The 19,180-nt window shown below is 42.1% G+C and overlaps 1 protein-coding gene across 4 annotated transcripts in view; it reads right to left on the minus strand.

Annotated features, from left to right (window-relative positions):
* The window catches only part of CRPPA (CDP-L-ribitol pyrophosphorylase A), a 203,761-nt gene that overhangs the window by 63,492 nt on the left and 121,089 nt on the right, over positions 1–19,180 (minus strand). For 3 of the 4 annotated variants that reach the window (XM_073582137.1, XM_073582140.1, XM_073582138.1), the window contains exon 9: positions 17,244–17,369. The exons of the other annotated variant lie outside the window; for it this stretch is intronic. In XM_073582137.1, the coding sequence (XP_073438238.1) occupies positions 17,244–17,369 (126 nt within the window). The remainder of the gene's footprint in view (positions 1–17,243; positions 17,370–19,180) is intronic. 4 annotated transcript variants of the gene reach the window in all.

The following is a 19,180-nucleotide window of genomic DNA, read 5'->3' on the forward strand; positions in this document are numbered from 1 at the left end:
TGTAATGATGCCTAAAAATTCTTCTGTATCATCAAATTATATTGATCTTTTCAATCTAGAAACAATGCTAACGGTTCTGCTCTCATCCAGGAGAAAAAATAGTCTATAGAATATCTTCTATGTGTTTAGCTGTTTCTGTTTAGCCGAAGATATAGATGAACTCTTTATGCATCAGATGGCCAAGTTCTCCAAAAAATATGACATAGTTGTCATGGGAGATTTCAACTATCCAGACATTTGTTGGGAATCTCTCTCAGGCAAAACTAACAGGTCAAGGAAATTCTTATCCTCTCTTGCTGACAACTTTATCTTCCAAAAGGTAAGGGAGAAAACAAGGGGAACTGCTACCTTGGATCTAATCCTTATAAACAGGGAGGAAATGGTTGAGGAGGTAAAAGTGGCTGGGACCCTAGGAGGTAGCAACCATGCTATTTTAGAATTTTGGATTACTAGAGGTGGAAGACCTGTGAAGACTCAGACGTCAAGGTTAGATTTCAGAAAGGCAGATTTTAAGGGATTCAGAAAGAGAATTGGAGGGATCCAATGGCTGGATATCCTTAAAGACAAAAATGTCCAGGAAGGATGGGAAATCTTGAAAAATGAAATTCTCAAAGCACAGTTGTTAACAATTCCGAAAAGGGGGAAGAATAGGAAGCATTTAAGGAAACCAGGATGGATGAACACAGAACTTAAGCACATGCTAAAAAGGAAGAAAAAAATGTTTATAAAATGGAAAGAGGGAGGCATATCTAAAGAAGAATATAATGCTGTCTGCAGAACCTGCAGGGCACAAATCAGATTAGCTAAAGCTGAAAATGAACTGAGGCTTGCAAGAGATGTCAAAAGCAATAATAAAGGATTTTGGGGATATGTCAAAAGTAAAAGAAAAGTCAAAGATGCTATAGGATTTTTACAGGATGAAAATGATGAAATGGTAAGACAGGATGTTGAGAAGGCTGAACTTTTAAATTCCTATTTTGCATCTGTTTTCTCTCAGAAAGGAAATGCAACATCAACTGTTATTCACTGTCCTATTAAGGGAATAGAAGAATCCAGGATATCTATAAACAGAAAGATAGTGAGGAAACACTTAGCTAACCTAAATGAATTCAAGTCTCCAGGTCCAGATGAATTACACCCCAGAGTACTGAAGGAGATAGCAGAAGAAATTTTTGAACCCCTCTCCATAATCTTTGAAAATTCTTGGAGAACAGGAGAAGTGCCAGAAGACTGGAGAAGAGCAAATGTTGTTCCTATCTTCAAAAAGGGGAAGAAGGTGGACCCAGGCAACTATAGGCCGGTGAGTCTGACTTCTATACCAGGAAAGATCTTTGAACAAATTATTAAACAACATGTATGTCAATACCTGGATAAGAATGAAGTGATTAAACAGAGTCAGCATGGGTTTGTAACTAATAAGTCATGTCAGACTAACTTAATTTCCTTCTATGACGGTATCACTGATTGGGTGGATCAAGGAAATGCTGTAGATATAGTATATCTTGACTTCAGCAAAGCATTTGACAAAGTCTCTCATACAATCCTTATTGAAAAAATGACTAAGTATGGAATGGACAAGGCAACTGTTAGGTGGATTCATAACTGGCTTAGTGATCGGACCCAAAGAGTGGTCGTAAATGGCTGCACATCCAGTTGGAAGAATGTCTCAAGTGGGGTACCACAGGGCTCTGTCCTGGGCCCTGTATTGTTCAACATCTTTATCAACGATTTAGATGAAGGAATTGAGGGTAAACTGATTAAATTTGCTGATGACACAAAGCTAGGAGGGATAGCTAATACTAGAGAAGAGAGAGAGAGGATTCAAAAAGATTTAAATAAACTGGAGAAGTGGGCAGCAACTAACAGAATGGTTTTTAACAGGGAGAAATGCAAAGTACTACATCTGGGCAATAAAAATGAAAAAAGCATATATAGAATGGGAGGAATAGGGCTAAGTGACAGCACATGTGAAAAAGACTTGGGTATACTAATAGATCACAGACTGAATATGAGTCAACAGTGTGATGCAGCAGCAAAAAAGGCAAATGCAATTCTAGGATGTATTAACAGAAGCATACAGTCTAGATCACGTGAAGTCATTATTTCCCTCTACTCTTTGGTCAGACCTCATCTGGAATATTGTGTCCAGTTTTGGGCACCACATTTTAAAAAAGACATCAACAAACTGGAGCAAGTTCAGAAAAGAGCGACCAGAATGGTGACCGGTCTGCAAACCCTCTCTTATGAGGAAAGGTTGCAGGATTTGGGAATGTTTAGTTTGCAAAAGAGAAGACTGAGAGGAGACTTAATAGCTGTCTACAAATATCTAAAGGGCTGTCACATTGTAGAAGGATCAACTTTATTCTCATTTGCACAAGGAAAGACTAGAAGCAATGGGATGAAACTGAATGGGAAGAGACACAGATTAGATATTAGAAAAAACTTTTTGACAGTTAGAGTGATCAATGAGTGGAACAGGCTGCCACGAGAAGTGGTGAGTTCTCCTTCAATGGAAGTCTTCAAACAGAGGCTGGACAGACATCTGACTGGGATGATTTAGCGAATCCTGCTTTGAGCAGGGGGTTGGACCAGATGGCCCAGGAGGTCCCTTCCAACTCTTCGATTCTATGATTCTATGATTTATGTTGACTTTTATGGGTGGAATTTGGGGTTTCCAGATATTTTTGGCTAATTCATCAATTGCAACTTTTCAAAAAATTGCTTTTTGGGAAATGCTCTCAGATCCCCCCCATCCCTTTCATAGTGTGTGTGTGTGTGTATATATATATATATATATATATATATATATATATATATATATATATATATATATATATATATATACACACTCACTGGCCACTTTATTAGGTACACCTGTCCAACTGTGTGTTAAGACTTAATTTCTAATCAGCCAATCACATGGCGGCAACTCAGTGCATTTAGGCATGTAGACATGGTCAAGACAATCTCCTGCAGTTCAAACCGAGCATCAGTATGGGGAAGAAAGGTGATTTGAGTGCCTTTGAACGTGGCAAGATTGTTGGTGCCAGAAGGGCTGGTCTGAGTATTTCAGAAACTGCTGATCTACTGTGATTTTCACGCACAACCATCTCTAGGGTTTACAGAGAATGGTCCGAAAAAGAAAAAAAATCCAGTGAGCGGCAGTTCTGTGGCCGGAAATGCCTTGTTGATGCCAGAGGTCAGAGGAGAATGGGCATACTGGTTCGAGCTGATAGAAAGGCAACAGTGACTCAAATTGCCACCCGTTACAACCAAGGTAGGCAGAAGAGCATCTCTGAACGCACAGTGCGTCGAACTTTGAGGCAGATGGGGTACAGCAGCAGAAGACCACACTGGGTACCACTCCTCTCAGCCAAGAACAGGAAACTGAGGCTACAATTTGCACAAGCTCATCGAAATTGGACAGTAGAAGATTGGAAAAACGTTGCCTGGTCTGATGAGTCTCGATTTCTGCTGCGACATTGGGATGGTAGGGTCAGAATTTGGCGTAAACAACATGAAAGCATGGATCCATCCTGCCTTGTATCAACGGTTCAGGCTGGTGGTGGTGGTGTCATGGTGTGGGGAATTTTTTCTTGGCACTCTTTGGGCCCCTTGGTACCAATTGAGCATCGTTGCAACGCCACAGCCTACCTGAGTATTGTTGCTGACCATGTCCATCCCTTTATGACCACAATGTACCCAACATCTGATGGCTACTTTCAGCAGGATAATGCGCCATGTCATAAAGCTCGAATCATCTCAGATTGGTTTCTTGAACATGACAATGAGTTCACTGTACTCAAATGGCCTCCTCAGTCACCAGATCTCAATCCAATAGAGCATCTTTGGGATGTGGTGGAACGGGAGATTCGCATCAGGGATGTGCAGCCGACAAATCTGCGCCAACTGTGTGATGCCATCATGTCAATATGGTCCAAAATCTCTGAGGAATGCTTCCAGCACCTTGTTGAATCTCTGCCACGAAGAATTGAGGCAGTTCTGAAGGCAAAAGGGGGTCCAACCCGTTACTAGCATGGTGTACCTAATAAAGTGGCCAGTGAGTGTATATATATATATACACTCACTGGCCACTTTATTAGGTACACCATGCTAGTAACGGGTTGGACCCCCTTTTGCCTTCAGAACTGCCTCATTTCTTCGTGGCAGAGATTCAACAAGGTGCTGGAAGCATTCCTCAGAGATTTTGGACCATATTGACATGATGGCATCACACAGTTGGCGCAGATTTGTCGGCTGCACATCCCTGATGCGAATCTCCCGTTCCACCACATCCCAAAGATGCTCTATTGGATTGAGATCTGGTGACTGAGGAGGCCATTTGAGTACAGTGAACTCATTGTCATGTTCAAGAAACCAATCTGAGATGATTCGAGCTTTATGACATGGCGCATTATCCTGCTGAAAGTAGCCATCAGATGTTGGGTACATTGTGGTCATAAAGGGATGGACATGGTCAGCAACAATACTCAGGTAGGCTGTGGCGTTGCAACGATGCTCAATTGGTACCAAGGGGCCCAAAGAGTGCCCAGAAAAAATTCCCCACACCATGACACCACCACCACCAGCCTGAACCGTTGATACAAGGCAGGATGGATCCATGCTTTCATGTTGTTTACGCCAAATTCTGACCCTACCATCCCAATGTCGCAGCAGAAATCGAGACTCATCAGACCAGGCAACGTTTTTCCAATCTTCTACTGTCCAATTTCGATGAGCTTGTGCAAATTGTAGCCTCAGTTTCCTGTTCTCAGCTGAGAGGAGTGGTACCCAGTGTGGTCTTCTGCTGCTGTAGCCCATCTGCCTCAAAGTTCGACGCACTGTGCGTTCAGAGATGCTCTTCTGCCTACCTTGGTTGTAACGGGTGGCAATTTGAGTCACTGTTGCCTTTCTATCAGCTCGAACCAGTCTGCCCATTCTCCTCTGACCTCTGGCATCAACAAGGCATTTCCGGCCACAGAACTGCCGCTCACTGGATTTATTTTCTTTTTCGGACCATTCTCTGTAAACCCTAGAGATGGTTGTGCGTGAAAATCCCAGTAGATCAGCAGTTTCTGAAATTCTCAGACCAGCCCTTCTGGCACCAACAATCATGCCACGTTCAAAGGCACGCAAATCACCTTTCTTCCCCATACTGATGCTCGGTTTGAACTGCAGGAGATTGTCTTGACCATGTCTACATGCCTAAATGCACTGAGTTGCCGCCATGTGATTGGCTGATTAGAAATTAAGTCTTAACACACAGTTGGACAGGTGTACCTAATAAAGTGGCCAGTGAGTGTATATCTCTATATCATGTCTCCATTTTTATTTTTTGCAACATTTTAGTGGAACGTGATTTTTTTTTTGGTGCTAAAAAAAAGTTTAAAATAAATTGAACATTTTTTATTTTGTGCAAAATTCATGAACATTTTGAAGAATTTGAAAAAAAAAAAGCATCAATGAAAAACAAAAGACAAAATAAGAAAAAAATTTAAAAAAAAGATTAATTCAGACCATAGCATCTATTTTGCATCTATTTCTGAAAATAGCCTGCAGTGTAAAGAATGGAGGATACTTTCAGACATTTGTACATTAGTTATGTTTTTAATTTGTTTCACCTACTCAAAACTGTATAAAAAGCTGTAATCACAGATCCCAGCTGGACACCGTCAAGGAAACCCAGATTGAATCCTCCATTCTTTACACTGCTGGCTTCACTCAGAAAATTGCTAAATAGCGAAAATGCGATTAAATAACTCTAATATTCTATTATACATTTTTAGATTTGTCAGTCCTGAAGAAGAGTTATCTTTGGTCTGTTATATGGCTAATCAAAAGACCGCCGGCCGCCCATTGCACGGCACAACCGCTATAATGACGCCCTGTTACGCAGGATCGTAGGCTTCTTCTTTCTTTTCATTGACAGCAGACATTTCCCTGCTCCAAAAACTTACAATTCCCATGTAAAAAAAATAAAAAAAACCATGATGCATTCAATATCCGGCGTTGGCGTATAATTGGCGCGATCCCGATGTAGCATCCGTCTGCGCGGAGCCACGGGGTTATCACGGTAGACACATATTTGATCGAAACAAAAGTGAATTAAAAAAAGAAAAAAACACTTTAATAATCATAAAAATAGAAAAAATTTAAAATGACAAAATTGCAATATTTTGACGTCACCCTCCCTCCCCCCACAAAAAAAAAATTCTGTACCATGTGATCAAAACATCAAATGTACCCTAAACTTTACCAATTAAAAAAAAAAAGAATGCTCGGCAAAAAGTAAAAAATAAATTTTAAAAAATCCTCAAACAGCACCGTCAGACTTACAAAGTTACAGGTGTCAAAAACTTGCAACACAAACCAAATACATTTTTATAAAGATAGTAAGCAAAAAAAACCAAAACATATGTAAGGCCACGTTCCCACCGTGAGCTTTTGGTGAGTTTTTGACGTTGCAGATTTTCTGCGCCATTTCTGCACTGCATTTTTCCACAAAGCTCGGGGTCCCACGTAGTACATTAGGCGTTTATAGCTCTACCCATAGACATGCTGTAATGGTCTGATATGGGAATATCAATTCAACCTATCAAAGTCACTCTAAAAAAAACATCTCAATCCTCCGAAATTACAGAGAAAACATTCAAAAGTAAAAAAAAAAAAAAAAAAAAAAATACAATTCAAAATTAATCTCCTCCTGACGAAAAATAAGAAATGGCCCCGGTGAAATGTCATCTGTCACCATTTATAGGAGCAAATACACAAACACATTCCAGAAAATATGAAGTGATCCTGTGATCGTCGGTGGTAAACACCCGAGAGCTGGTTGTATAGACAAGGCTCCCGCCGGGCACGCCAACTTATCATCTGATACTAATTATGTGTTTGCTTTCTGTCTGTTCCAGCTACCTTGCTGGCATCCAGCTTTCCATTTTACATTTCGTTTATATACATGAAATTCCAAAGAACAGATAGAATCTGTAACTATAGAAACGTCTTCCTGACAGTCTGAAAAGATGAAAAGGGGAAAGTAGTGCCGATGCTGAACACTGTATAGTATATACACAGAATAATTCTATCTAGAAGGACAGTTATTTTGTAAATATACAGTCATATGTAAAATTTTGGGCACCTCTATTAATGTTAACCTTTTTTCTTTATAACAATTTTGGTTTTTGCAACAGCTATTTCAGTTTCATATATCTATTAACTGATGGGCTCAGTTATATTTCTGGATTCAAATGAGGTTTATTGTACTAACAGAAAATGTGCACTCTGCATTTAAACAAAATTTGACCGGTGCAAAAGTATGGGCACCCTTATCATTTTCTTGATTTGAACACTCCTAACTACTTTTTACTGACTTCCTGAAGCACTAAATTGGTTTTGCAACCTCATTGAGCTTTGAACTTCATAGCCAGGTGTATCAAATCATGAGAAAAGGTATTTAAGGTGGCCACTTGCAAGTAGTTCTCCTATTTGATTCTCCTATGAAGAGTGGCATCATGGGCTCCTCAAAACAACTCTCATATGATCTGAAAACAAAGATTATTCAACATAGCTTTTCAGGGGAAGGATACAAAAAGTTGTCTCAGAGATTTAACCTGTCAGTTTCCACTGTGAGGAACATAGTAAGGAAATGGAAGAACACAGGTACAGTTCTTGTTAAGCCCAGAAGTGGCAGGCCAAGAAAAATATCAGAAAGGCAGAGAAGAAGAATGGTGAGAACAGTCAAGGACAATCCACAGACCACCTCCAAAGACCTGCAGCATCATCTTGCTGCAGATGGTGTCACTGTGCATCAGTTATTAGATATATGAAACGGAAATAGCTGTTGCAAAAAACAAAATTGTTATAAAGAAAAAAGGTTAACATTAATAGGGGTGCCCAAACGTTTACATATGACTGTATTGTATTGATCACAGACACTTTCTGTATTATATACTCCAGAGCTGCACTCACTATACTGCTGGTGCAGTCACTGTGTACATACATTATATTACTGATCCTGAGTTACCTCCTGTATTATACTCCAGAGCTGCACTCACTATACTGCTGGTGCAGTCACTGTGCACATACATTATATTACTGATCCTGAGTTACCTCCTGTATTATACCCCAGAGCTGCACTCACTATTCTGCTGGTGCAGTCACTATGTACATACATTACTGATCCTGAGTTACATCCTGTATTATACTCCAGAGCAGCACTCACTATTCTGCTGGTGCAGTCACTGTGTACATACATTATATTACTGATCCTGAGTTACCTCCTGTATTATACCCCAGAGCTGCACTCACTATTCTGCTGGTGCAGTCACTGTGTACATACATTACATTACTGATCCTGAGTTACATCCTGTATTATACTCCAGAGCTGCACTCACTATTCTGCTGGTGCAGTCACTGTGTACATACATTATATTACTGATCCTGAGTTACCTCCTGTATTATACCCCAGAGCTGCACTCACTATTCTGCTGGTGCAGTCACTGTGTACATACATTACAATGTATGTACACAGTGACTGCACCAGCAGAATAGTGAGTGCAGCTCTGGAGTATAGTGCAGGATGGTACTCAAGATCAGTAATGTACGTGCACAGGGAAACCACATACAGTTTTGACCAAAAATGTTGAGTGACGAAAATTGTGGTTTTCCCAAAGTTTGCTGCTTTTTTTATTATAGTGGCAATTTCTATTAACTCTGCATTATGATCAGAGAAATTGCAAAAAACTGTCAGTCCTTGCATTGAGAAATTGTTAACGAGGATAAGGCAGCTGATATTACTCTGTAATTTTGATTGAATTATATGGGAATACTAGTCGCTTTGTAAGGGGATTGATGCTTGAAAATATTGTCTTCTCCTATTAACTACAGTGGGGAAAAAAGTACGTAGTCCGCCACCAATTGTGCAAGTTCTCCCACTTATAAAGATGAGAGCGGCCTGTAATTGACATCATAGGTAGACCACAACTATGAGAGTCACAATGAGAAAACAAATCCAGAAAATCGCCTTGTCTGATTTGGGAAGATTTATTTTGCAAATTATGGTGGAAAATAAGTATTTGGTCATTAACAAAAGTTCATCTCAATACTTTGTGATATATAATTTGTTGGCAATGACAGAGGTCAAACGTTTTCTGTAAGTCTTCACCAGGTTGGCACACACTGTTGGTGGTATGTTGGCCCATTTCTCCATGCAGATCTCCTCTAGAGCAGTGAGGTTTTAGAGGTGTCACTGGGCAACACAGACTTTCAAATCACTTCAAAGGTTTTCTATGGGGTGTAGATCTGGAGACTGGCTAGGCTACTCCAAGACCTTCATATGCTTCTTACGAAGCCACTTCTTCGTTGCCCTGGCGGTGTGCTTGAGATCATTATCATGCTGAAAGACCCATCCACGTTTCATTTTCAATACCCTTGCTGATGGAAGAAGGTTTGCACTCAAAATCTCACAATACATGGCCCCATTCATTCTTTCATGTATGCAGATCAGTCGTTCTGGTCCCTTTGCAGAGAAACAGCCCCAAAGCATGATCTTGCCACCCCCATGCTTCACAGTAGGTATGGTGTTCTTTGGATGCAATTCAGCATTCTGTCTCCTCCAAACACGACGAGTTTTGTTTCTACCAAACAGTTCTACTTTGGTTTCATCAGACCATATGACATTCTCCCAATACTCTTCTGGATAATGCAAATGCTCTCTAGCAAACTTCAGATGGGCCCAGACATGTACTGGTTTTAAGCAGGTGGACACATCTGACGCTGCAGGATCTGAGTCCCAGGCGGCGTAGTGTGTTACTGATGGTAGCCTTTGTTACGGTGGTCTCAGCTCTATTCAGGCCATTCACTAGGTCCCCCCGTGTGGTTCTGGGATTTTTGCTCAACGTTCTTGTGATCATTTTGACCCCACGGAGTGAGATCTTGTGTGGAGCCCCAGATCGAGGCAGATTATCAGTGGTCTTGTATGTCTCCCATTGTCTTATTATTGCTCTCACGGTTGATTTCATCACACCAAGCTGCTTGCCTATTGCAGATTCAGTCTTCCCAGCCTGGTGCAGGGCTACAATTTTGGTTCTGGTTTGACAGCTCTTTGGTCTTCCCCATAGTGGAGTTTGGAGTGTGACTGTTTGAGGTTATGGACAGGTGTCTTTTATACTGATAACAAGTTCAAACAGGTGCCATTACTACAGGTAATGAGTGGAGGACAGAGGAGCCCCTTAAAGAAGTTACAGGTCTGTGAGAGCCAGAAATATTGCATGTTTTTAGGTGACCAAATACTTATTTTCCACCATAATTTGCAACAATAAATCTTGCCAAATCAGACAAGGTGATTTTCTGGATTTGTTTTCTCGTTTTCATTCTCATAGTTGTGGTCTACCTATGATGTCATTTACAGGCCTCTCTCATCTTTATAAGTGGGAGAACTTGCACAATTGGTGGCTGACTAAATATTTTTTTTCCCCACTGTATGTTACATCCAAAAAAAACACGTGCAGTCTTCATTGAATTAGAGGCAATTTAACAAGCAGCAATGTCCTTGCCTGTAAAACCCTTTTGATACAAAACAAGCATTTATTGGATAATCAAGAAATTCCAAGAGAAATGTTCAACTATTGTGAACAAGGCTTCGAGGTGCCCAAGAAAGTCCAGTAAGGGCTGGGACCATCTCCCAAAGAAGATTCAGCAACGGGATAGATTTATCTCCAGTGCAGAGTTTGCTCAGATATGGGTAATGTGAGGCAGTGCCCCGTTACAGCTAGGGGCGCTGGGGATTCTCCCCAGGATATGCACGAAGGTGTATGAAGGCCATAGGTGTGCATGGCAGTCACAGGCGTAGCTGTGACTGCAATGCAGACTGATAATAAAAGTGTTAGTCTTGGACATGTTAGTGTCCAAGGCAGAGGTACGGTAAACCTGCTCTGGATGTTGTGTTTGAAACAGATTGCAGTATGATAGTGTTGCAGTCTGTTCAATTCCGGATCCAGGTTTTCCATGTGGCTGAAAGGCACAAGTTTCTGTGATAAAAGCCCTGCAGTAAAGGGTTAGTGAGATCTGAGAGGGTCTGAGTGAGTGCTTAGTGAGTCTCAGGTGTGTCAGGGCCAAAGTGAGGACTGGCAACCCGCAGTGTACACAGAGATGAAAGTCATCCACGGTGACTGGTCTTGGATGTGGACAGTCCTGTTCCCGGAGGTGGATGTCCTGTGCCCGAAAGAAGACTGGCGTATGTAACTATTGCAAAACAGGTGGATATGGTGCCCGGCTGCGATCCAGAGGATATGCTGGACTGTGTATGGCTGTGTGAGTAAAGACACTGTGATGCAGTGACACCCACTGGAACTAAGCAAATAATAAAGAGGAGCAGCATCCAATCCAGGTGAAAAAGTGCTTACAAAAATTTATTCTGCCATTGAAAAAACATACAACGTTTCGACCACAATATGGTCTTTTTCAAGTATACAAGAATATAACTACTGTAATACTGCTCCTATATACAAGAATATAACTACTATAATACTGCTCCCTATGTACAAGAATATAACTACTATAATACTGCCCCCTATGCAAGAGAATATAACTACCATAATACTGCTCCTATGTACAAGAATATAACTACTATAATACTGCTCCTATGTACAAGAATATAATTACTATAATACTGCCCCTATGTACAAGAATATAACTAATATGATACTGCCCCTATGTACAAGAATATAATTACTACAATACTGCTCCTATGTACAAGAATATAACTACCATAATACTGTCCCCTATGTACAAGAATATAACTACTATAATACTGCCTCCTATGTACAAGAATATAACTTCCTTAATACTGCCTCCTATGTACAAGAATATAATTACTATAATACTGCTCCTATGTACAAGAATATAACTAATATAATACTGCCCCTATGTACAAGAATATAACTAATATAATACTGCCCCTATGTACAAGAATATAATTACTATAATACTGCTCCTACGTACAAGAATATAACTACTATAATACTGCTCCTATGTACAAGAATATAACTACTATAATACTGCCCCCTATGTATAAGAATATAACTACTATAATACTGCCCCTATGTACAAGAATATAACTACTATAATACTGCCCCTATGTACAAGAATATAACTACTATAATACTGCCCCCTACGTATAAGAATATAACTACTATAATACTGCCCCCTACGTACAAGAATATAACTACTATAATACTGCCCCTATGTACAAGAATATAACTACTATAATACTGCCCCCTATGTATAAGAATATAACTACTATAATACTGCCCCTATGTACAAGAATATAACTACTATAATACTGCCCCTATGTACAAGAATATAACTACTATAATACTGCCCCCTATGTATAAGAATATAACTACTATAATACTGCCCCTATGTACAAGAATATAACTACTATAATACTGCCCCTATGTACAAGAATATAACTACTATAATACTGCCCCCTATGTACAAGAATATAACTGCTATAATACTGCTCCTGTATACAAGAATATAACTACTATAATACTGCTCCTATGTACAAGAATATAACTACTATAATACTGCCCCTATGTACAAGAATATAACTACTATAATACTGCCCCCTATGTACAAGAATATAACTGCTATAATACTGCTCCTGTATACAAGAATATAACTACTATAATACTGCTCCTATGTACAAGAATATAACTACTATAATACTGCCCCTATGTACAAGAATATAACTACTATAATACTGCCCCCTATGTACAAGAATATAACTACTATAATACTGCTCCTGTATACAAGAATATAACTACTATAATACTGCTCCTATGTACAAGAATATAACTACTATAATACTGCTCCTATGTACAAGAATATAACTATTATAATACTGCCCCCTATGTACAAGAATATAACTACTATAATACTGCTCCTATATACAAGAATATAACTACTATAATACTGCCCCCTATGTACAAGAATATAACTACTATAATACTGCTCCTATGTACAAGAATGAGAAAAATATCACTTTCTTTTGTACATTAGGTTTCACTTCTCCACCATTGTCCATATATTTGTTTGCTGTCAGTCTTGTTTCTAGTCGGAGGTAGTGTCTCTTTTCCTAGCTCGTCCTGCTCTCTGCTGTGACGTGGATATAATGGTATCAGTGTAGACAATCCTCTGAACATCCTGGACTCCAGACTGATACATTGTAATAGACTAAAGTCCCATGTGTGGCTGCTACTTGTGTGTTTTGCTCACACGGCGTCGTGTAGATGGTGTATAGCGGAGCAGGACGGTCGGGCTACATACAGATTTACTGCCTCCCAATGTAAACACAAGTGTCCTTCCTGACTGACAGCAAGCAGAGCTCTTGCAGAAGCTGGAAAACAAAGAATATTATAAAGTTGTAGAAAGTTATTTCTGAATTGATGGAGTTTTATGTATTTACAATGGAGCCATGCTTTGGAGACGGATTGCCCCCATTGTGCATTCTCTCCCTGTGGACGTTGGCGGTCAGCGCCCGGTGAATCGATAAGACTGCAGCGGTTCAGCTCCCTCATTGTGTGCCGCCGCAGTTTCCCGGCTAATCTCCGCCGTGTCACCTTGCATTGTTCTGGAGCTGAATAAAGACTGGAAGGAAAGTAACGACTTGTGAAATCAAAAAATCTGAAGTTCTGCCAAAGGCAACAGTGAAATAAACGGCGTCATCTTGTGCCAGCGCCACACACGATGCAGCGGAAAGTCTTCTCTATTCTCTGCGGATTTATACTTTGTTGCGCCATATAGTAACTGTGCCCATAAATACTCCAATAATGGGGGGGGGTTTCAGTCTCATTTTGGGTCTTTTCCACTTGCTGAGCGGCAGGAGAAAATAATTACAGTAAATAATAATTAGAGGGGATTATCCCGTTGCATGCAAACATTACACGGCCAAGAGCACAACACGGCGAGCTCTGAGCGGAGCGCACATCGTCCCCAGTCATGCGGACGGGAAATGTAACGGCAGCAGGCAGGCACTACAGGACTGGATGGGAGATCAATATCAGATCGGTCCGCCACCATCAGCCGTTGTAAGATGTACGCTCGCTCTGCACACGGTGTAGTGGCCGTTCCCGGTACTGCAACTTTCACCACATTCCCTTATAAACTACTGCAGTCAGAATTAATCGCCCCCTCTCTATTGTACATACAGTTCATTAGCAAAATTTACAACTTTCTGCAGTTCACAATAAACCAATGAAACAAGAATAATGAAGTCATAACTTTCTTCTAGGATTTATTGATACTTTCCTGATTTAAACCGTCTCGTCTTCCTCACACCACAGGTTTCCAGTGTGAGAAGTAAAGCAGAGCATTATCGAGCCCCCGTCATATTTCACTGTAGGCATCACACCAAGCCACTGTCAGGCTTAATTGTAAACATCACCGAGTGTTTCCATGATTCACTAAGATTTATTGAGCCACCATTATGCTTTACTATAGGCATCATTGAGACACTACAATGCTTCACTGTAGGAATCACTAGCCCACCATCATGCTTCACTCTACGGAATACAGAAACCCAGACTTGCTTCAATGTAGGCATTACGGAGCTCCCACCATGCTTTACTATAGGTATCAATAGGGATCACTGAGCCCCGCTTTACTATAGTGATCACTGAGCCCCCCGCCAGGCTTTACTATAGGCATCACCGAGACCCTGCCATGCTTCATTGTAGGAATAACAAAACCCTGCCATGCTTTACTATAGGGATTACTGAGTCCCTGCTATGCTTTTCTTTAGGCATCTTCGAGACCCCACCGTGCAGTAGGCATCAAGGAATCCCAGCCATGCTTCACTGTAGACACCACCCAGCTCCGTCAAACTTCAGTGTAAGCATCACTGAGCCCCCCCAAAGCTTCACTGTAGGGAACACCGAACCCCAGCAATGCTTCACTATAGCCATCACCGGATCCCCTGCCATACTTCACTGTAGCCATCACCAATCCCCGACATGTTTCACTGCAGGCATTATTGAGCCCCGCCATAGAGTAGTAGTAACTGAATAACAATCATGCTTCACTGTAGGGATCACTGAGCCCCAGCCATGATTTACTACAGTCATCACCTAGCTCCCACCATGCTTCTCTGTAGGAATCACCGAGCCACCACTGTTCTTCACTGAGGATCACTGAGCCCCTGCCATGCTTCACGGTACAGATCACCAAGCCCCCCGCCATGTGTTACTATAGGCATCACTGAGCCCCCACCATACTTCACTGTGAGAATTACTGAGCCCCCACCATGCTTCACTGTAGGGATCACTGAGCCCCCTCACCATACCTCACTGTAGGGATCACTGGGCACACATCATTCTTCATGGAGCCTAAAGATGAAGGTTTAAAAAAGTTCTCCATTTTCGAGACTTCCTACTTTCAATAAGAGTCCCTTGACAACAAGCAAATTAGAAAATGATCCAAAGCGATAAGCTTCAATCTACAGCAGTAAGTGTTTGATTTCCCTGCAGTGCCACCACTTGAGAAATGAGGCAATGCACAGTGTCCATTTTGATCACTGGGACGTCTGAGTAATGAAGGACCCGACGGGTCCTCCATGAGGGAAAGACGCTCTTTATATCAGCTCCCCACTCTGGCCAACAGATGAGGGTGCTCAACAGGAGACCTATTAGGGATTTGTGGGTTAAGTATATGCACGCCCTATACACTATGGAGCAGAAGGAGAATCTGATAGCGGATTATCTTCCACCTTAGTGATGAATCGGAGAGAAGCCAAACTGATGTCATCCCGGCCGTCGTTGATGTGGTTGGTAGTTTAGTTTTCTCTCTGAAAGCTGCTGATTGAAAATGATAAACGAGCACTTTATGGCAGTCCGTCATTGCTGTTTATGAGCCGCAGGCTACGGAGCAGCAGCTACAAGAGGAAATGTTATATAACGTACACAGGAGGAGTATTTATAGGTACAGTCACCGCACCCCAACCACAGAAATCATCGAGTACCACAAAGATTACAGAAAAGAAGACGTGGTAATGGAAGCTTACTACTACTCGTATAGGGCCCAAGACAATAAATGTCTGACTTATCACATTTACACCAAATGATCCAGGTGGATTAATTTCTTATTATATATTTATAGTGGTCAGAGAGTGATTTATCTGACACAGAGCTCCATATGCATCAAGATAAAGGATAAAATTCTACCTGCTGTCACCACTAGGGGGAGCTCCCTGTATACAGAGATACATGATAAGATCCTGTGTGCAGCCACCACTAGGGGGAGCTCCTGTATACAGAGATACATGATAAGATCCTGTCTGCAGTCACCACTAGGGGGAGCTCCCTGTATACAGAGATACATGATAAGATTCTGTCTGCAGTCACCACTAGGGGGAGCTCCCTGTATACAGAGATACTTGATAGGATTCTGTCTGCAGCCACCACTAGGGGGAGCTCCCTGTATACAGAGATACATGATAAGATCCTGTCTGCAGCCACCACTAGGGGGAGCTCCCTGTATACAGAGATACATGATAAGATCCTGACTGCAGCCACCACTAGGGGGAGTTCCCTGTATACAGAGATACATGATAAGATCCTGACTGCATCCACCACTTGGGGGAGCTCCCTGTATACAGAGATACATGATAAGATCCTGACTGCAGCCACCACTAGGGGGAGTTCCCTGTATACAAAGATACATGATAAGATCCTGACTGCATCCACCACTAGGGGGAGCTCCCTGTATAAAGAGATACATGATAAGACCCTGTCTGCAGCCACCACTAGGGGGAGCTCCCTGTATACAGAGATACATGATAAGATCCTGACTGCAGCCACCACTAGGGGGAGTTCCCTGTATACAGAGATACATGATAAGATCCTGACTGCATCCACCACTAGGGGGAGCTCCCTGTATACAGAGATACATGACAAGATCCTCTCAGCAGCCACCACTAGGGGGAGCTCCCTGTATACAGAGATACATGATAAAAATGTGATGCACTAACAAGTCTATAAAATAACAGTGTATGAGAGCAGACTGTCAACGCTATGTGCTGTAATGACAGTCAGTATTGATTGTCACCCAATAATCGTTTTCTGTTCATCACACATATCCTCCAACCATCTGTGGCTGTGAGATTGATGCTGGGGGTTGTAGTGTTGCAGCAGAACACAGGTGGAGTACAGGTGGAGCACAGGTGGAGTGGACCTCAGTGTGCTTACCTTGGAGAAGTTTACCAGGAGACCATACAGTAATATATCGGACTTTTCCGCTTCCTTTGCCAGTTGGCGCAATTTACTCAGTTTCTGCATTTCGTTGGCACATTGATCAGGAAGAGCCAAGTGAACCTTACAAAAAAATCAGATAAAATCATACAAAAAACATCACAATGTATCATGAAAAAACACACAAAAATCCATGTAACAACGTTAAATCAAACTTCGCAGCTTATTACTACCTTGTTGCCATAAGTAGTAAATGCTGCTTACTGCACAACAAGCGCCGTTCTCCGAAATGATACATTGTGACACACTCGCGCAGCAGAGTATCTGCCATCACTGAGGGTTCGACCACTGGGTCCCTCCACCGATCAGGAGAATGCAGGGTCCGCCGCATTATTTCATGGACACAGACACACTGCAACAAATGGCCAGGAACTCTTCTTGGAGATGAAAAGCCCCTTTATGATTAGGATCGATGGGGGTCCCAGGGGTCAGACCCCCTCAGCAATCATTAAGTGAATGCATTAACTAGCTACATGCCTTCATATTAATCACTGGGTAATGAAAAGTTCTGAAACTTTTTTATACATTCTTACTTCATCATTGTCTCAACTTTTAAGACCTCTGCTTGCTGTCAGTGTAAGGGAACATTCTGAGGTTGAATACATCACATATCTATCATTTATCAGAATTGGTGGGGGGGGCTCTAGCGGTCAGATCCCCCCGTCCCCCCAGACAGCTGAGTTACAGTATATACCATTACTTACTTTGATTGCTGTGCCTCTTTTGCCTCTTGCAGACCCATGATCAAGAAGCACATCATGGTTGTGTGCCAGCTCCCTATGGGTTGAGTGCCGGGGGCTGTCAGTGCCCCTGCAGCTCCTAGACCAGCCCCGACAGCTTCTAGCCCAGCCCCGGCAGCTCCTAGCCCAGCCCCGGCAGTGTCATGATCCAGGCTGGATTATGACAGATTTTGCACTAGTAATCTTTTTTTTTCCTTAAGCTGTGTGCTTAAAGATAGTTTTGCCCCCGGTGGCCATTAGGGTCATTGCACTGTGGTGGTTTCAGTTCTAGATTTGCCCCTGGTGGCCGTTAGGGTCATTGCACTGTGGTTACTTTAGTTTAGTGCACGTGATTATGAAGCAGGTGTGATTGCTGGCTCTTACCTATAAAAGGGTTTCAGGTGGTTGTAATCACGGTTGGTGATATTGCTCATTTCCAACAAAGTCTGGTGGAGGACGGAACTACAGAGAGGAGTTCCTGGCAGCTCAAGCAGAGCTCTGGTTTAGTAGCTTCAGGTGGAAGCTGAATTCTGGTGGTGGACTCTGTTGCTGGGAGCAAGAGCAACAGAGCAAAGCTAAGTGGTGTTACCCCTGTTTTGTAACTTTCCTTTTGTGTGTTTCAGTGCAGTGGTGGGATTAGTTTCGGCACCGTTCATTTCACTAGAAAGGGCTAGGTGCAGGGCAAGCTAGGGTTTTTAGGTTCCTGATCGGCGCCCGGTGCGGAACCGGCCTAGGGATCGTTAGGAGTGTAGAGACACTGACTCAGGGGAATGCAGGAGGTCTCCACGTCCCCATTCCCTATCGCAGGGCCCTACATTGTATCAGTTTCCCTGGCTTTTCCCTTTATTATTTAAATTCGCCCTGCTGGAGGCGGTGTATCCAGGGTCACGTGTGCCATAGAAATTCGCCCTGCTGGAGGCGGTGTGTCCAGTCACACGTGACCATCACAGGCAGCTCCTAGCCCAGCCCCGGCAGCTCCTAGCCCAGCTCCTGGTGCAACTAGCAGTTAACCGCTTAAATGTTGCTGTCAATAGCAAAAATGGCATGTAAGGGGTTGTCAACTATCTAGGATCTGTGATTTATATATAAAAAACAAGCTTTATTTGCCCTTACTGGGCCCAGCACTCTGTTTCCGCCATTGCTACAGTCTTTGTT

The sequence above is a fragment of the Dendrobates tinctorius genome, unplaced genomic scaffold (genome assembly GCF_039654945.1).
Source record: "Dendrobates tinctorius isolate UK_male_01 unplaced genomic scaffold, ASM3965494v1 ptg000070l, whole genome shotgun sequence".
NCBI lineage: Eukaryota > Metazoa > Chordata > Amphibia > Anura > Dendrobatidae > Dendrobates > Dendrobates tinctorius.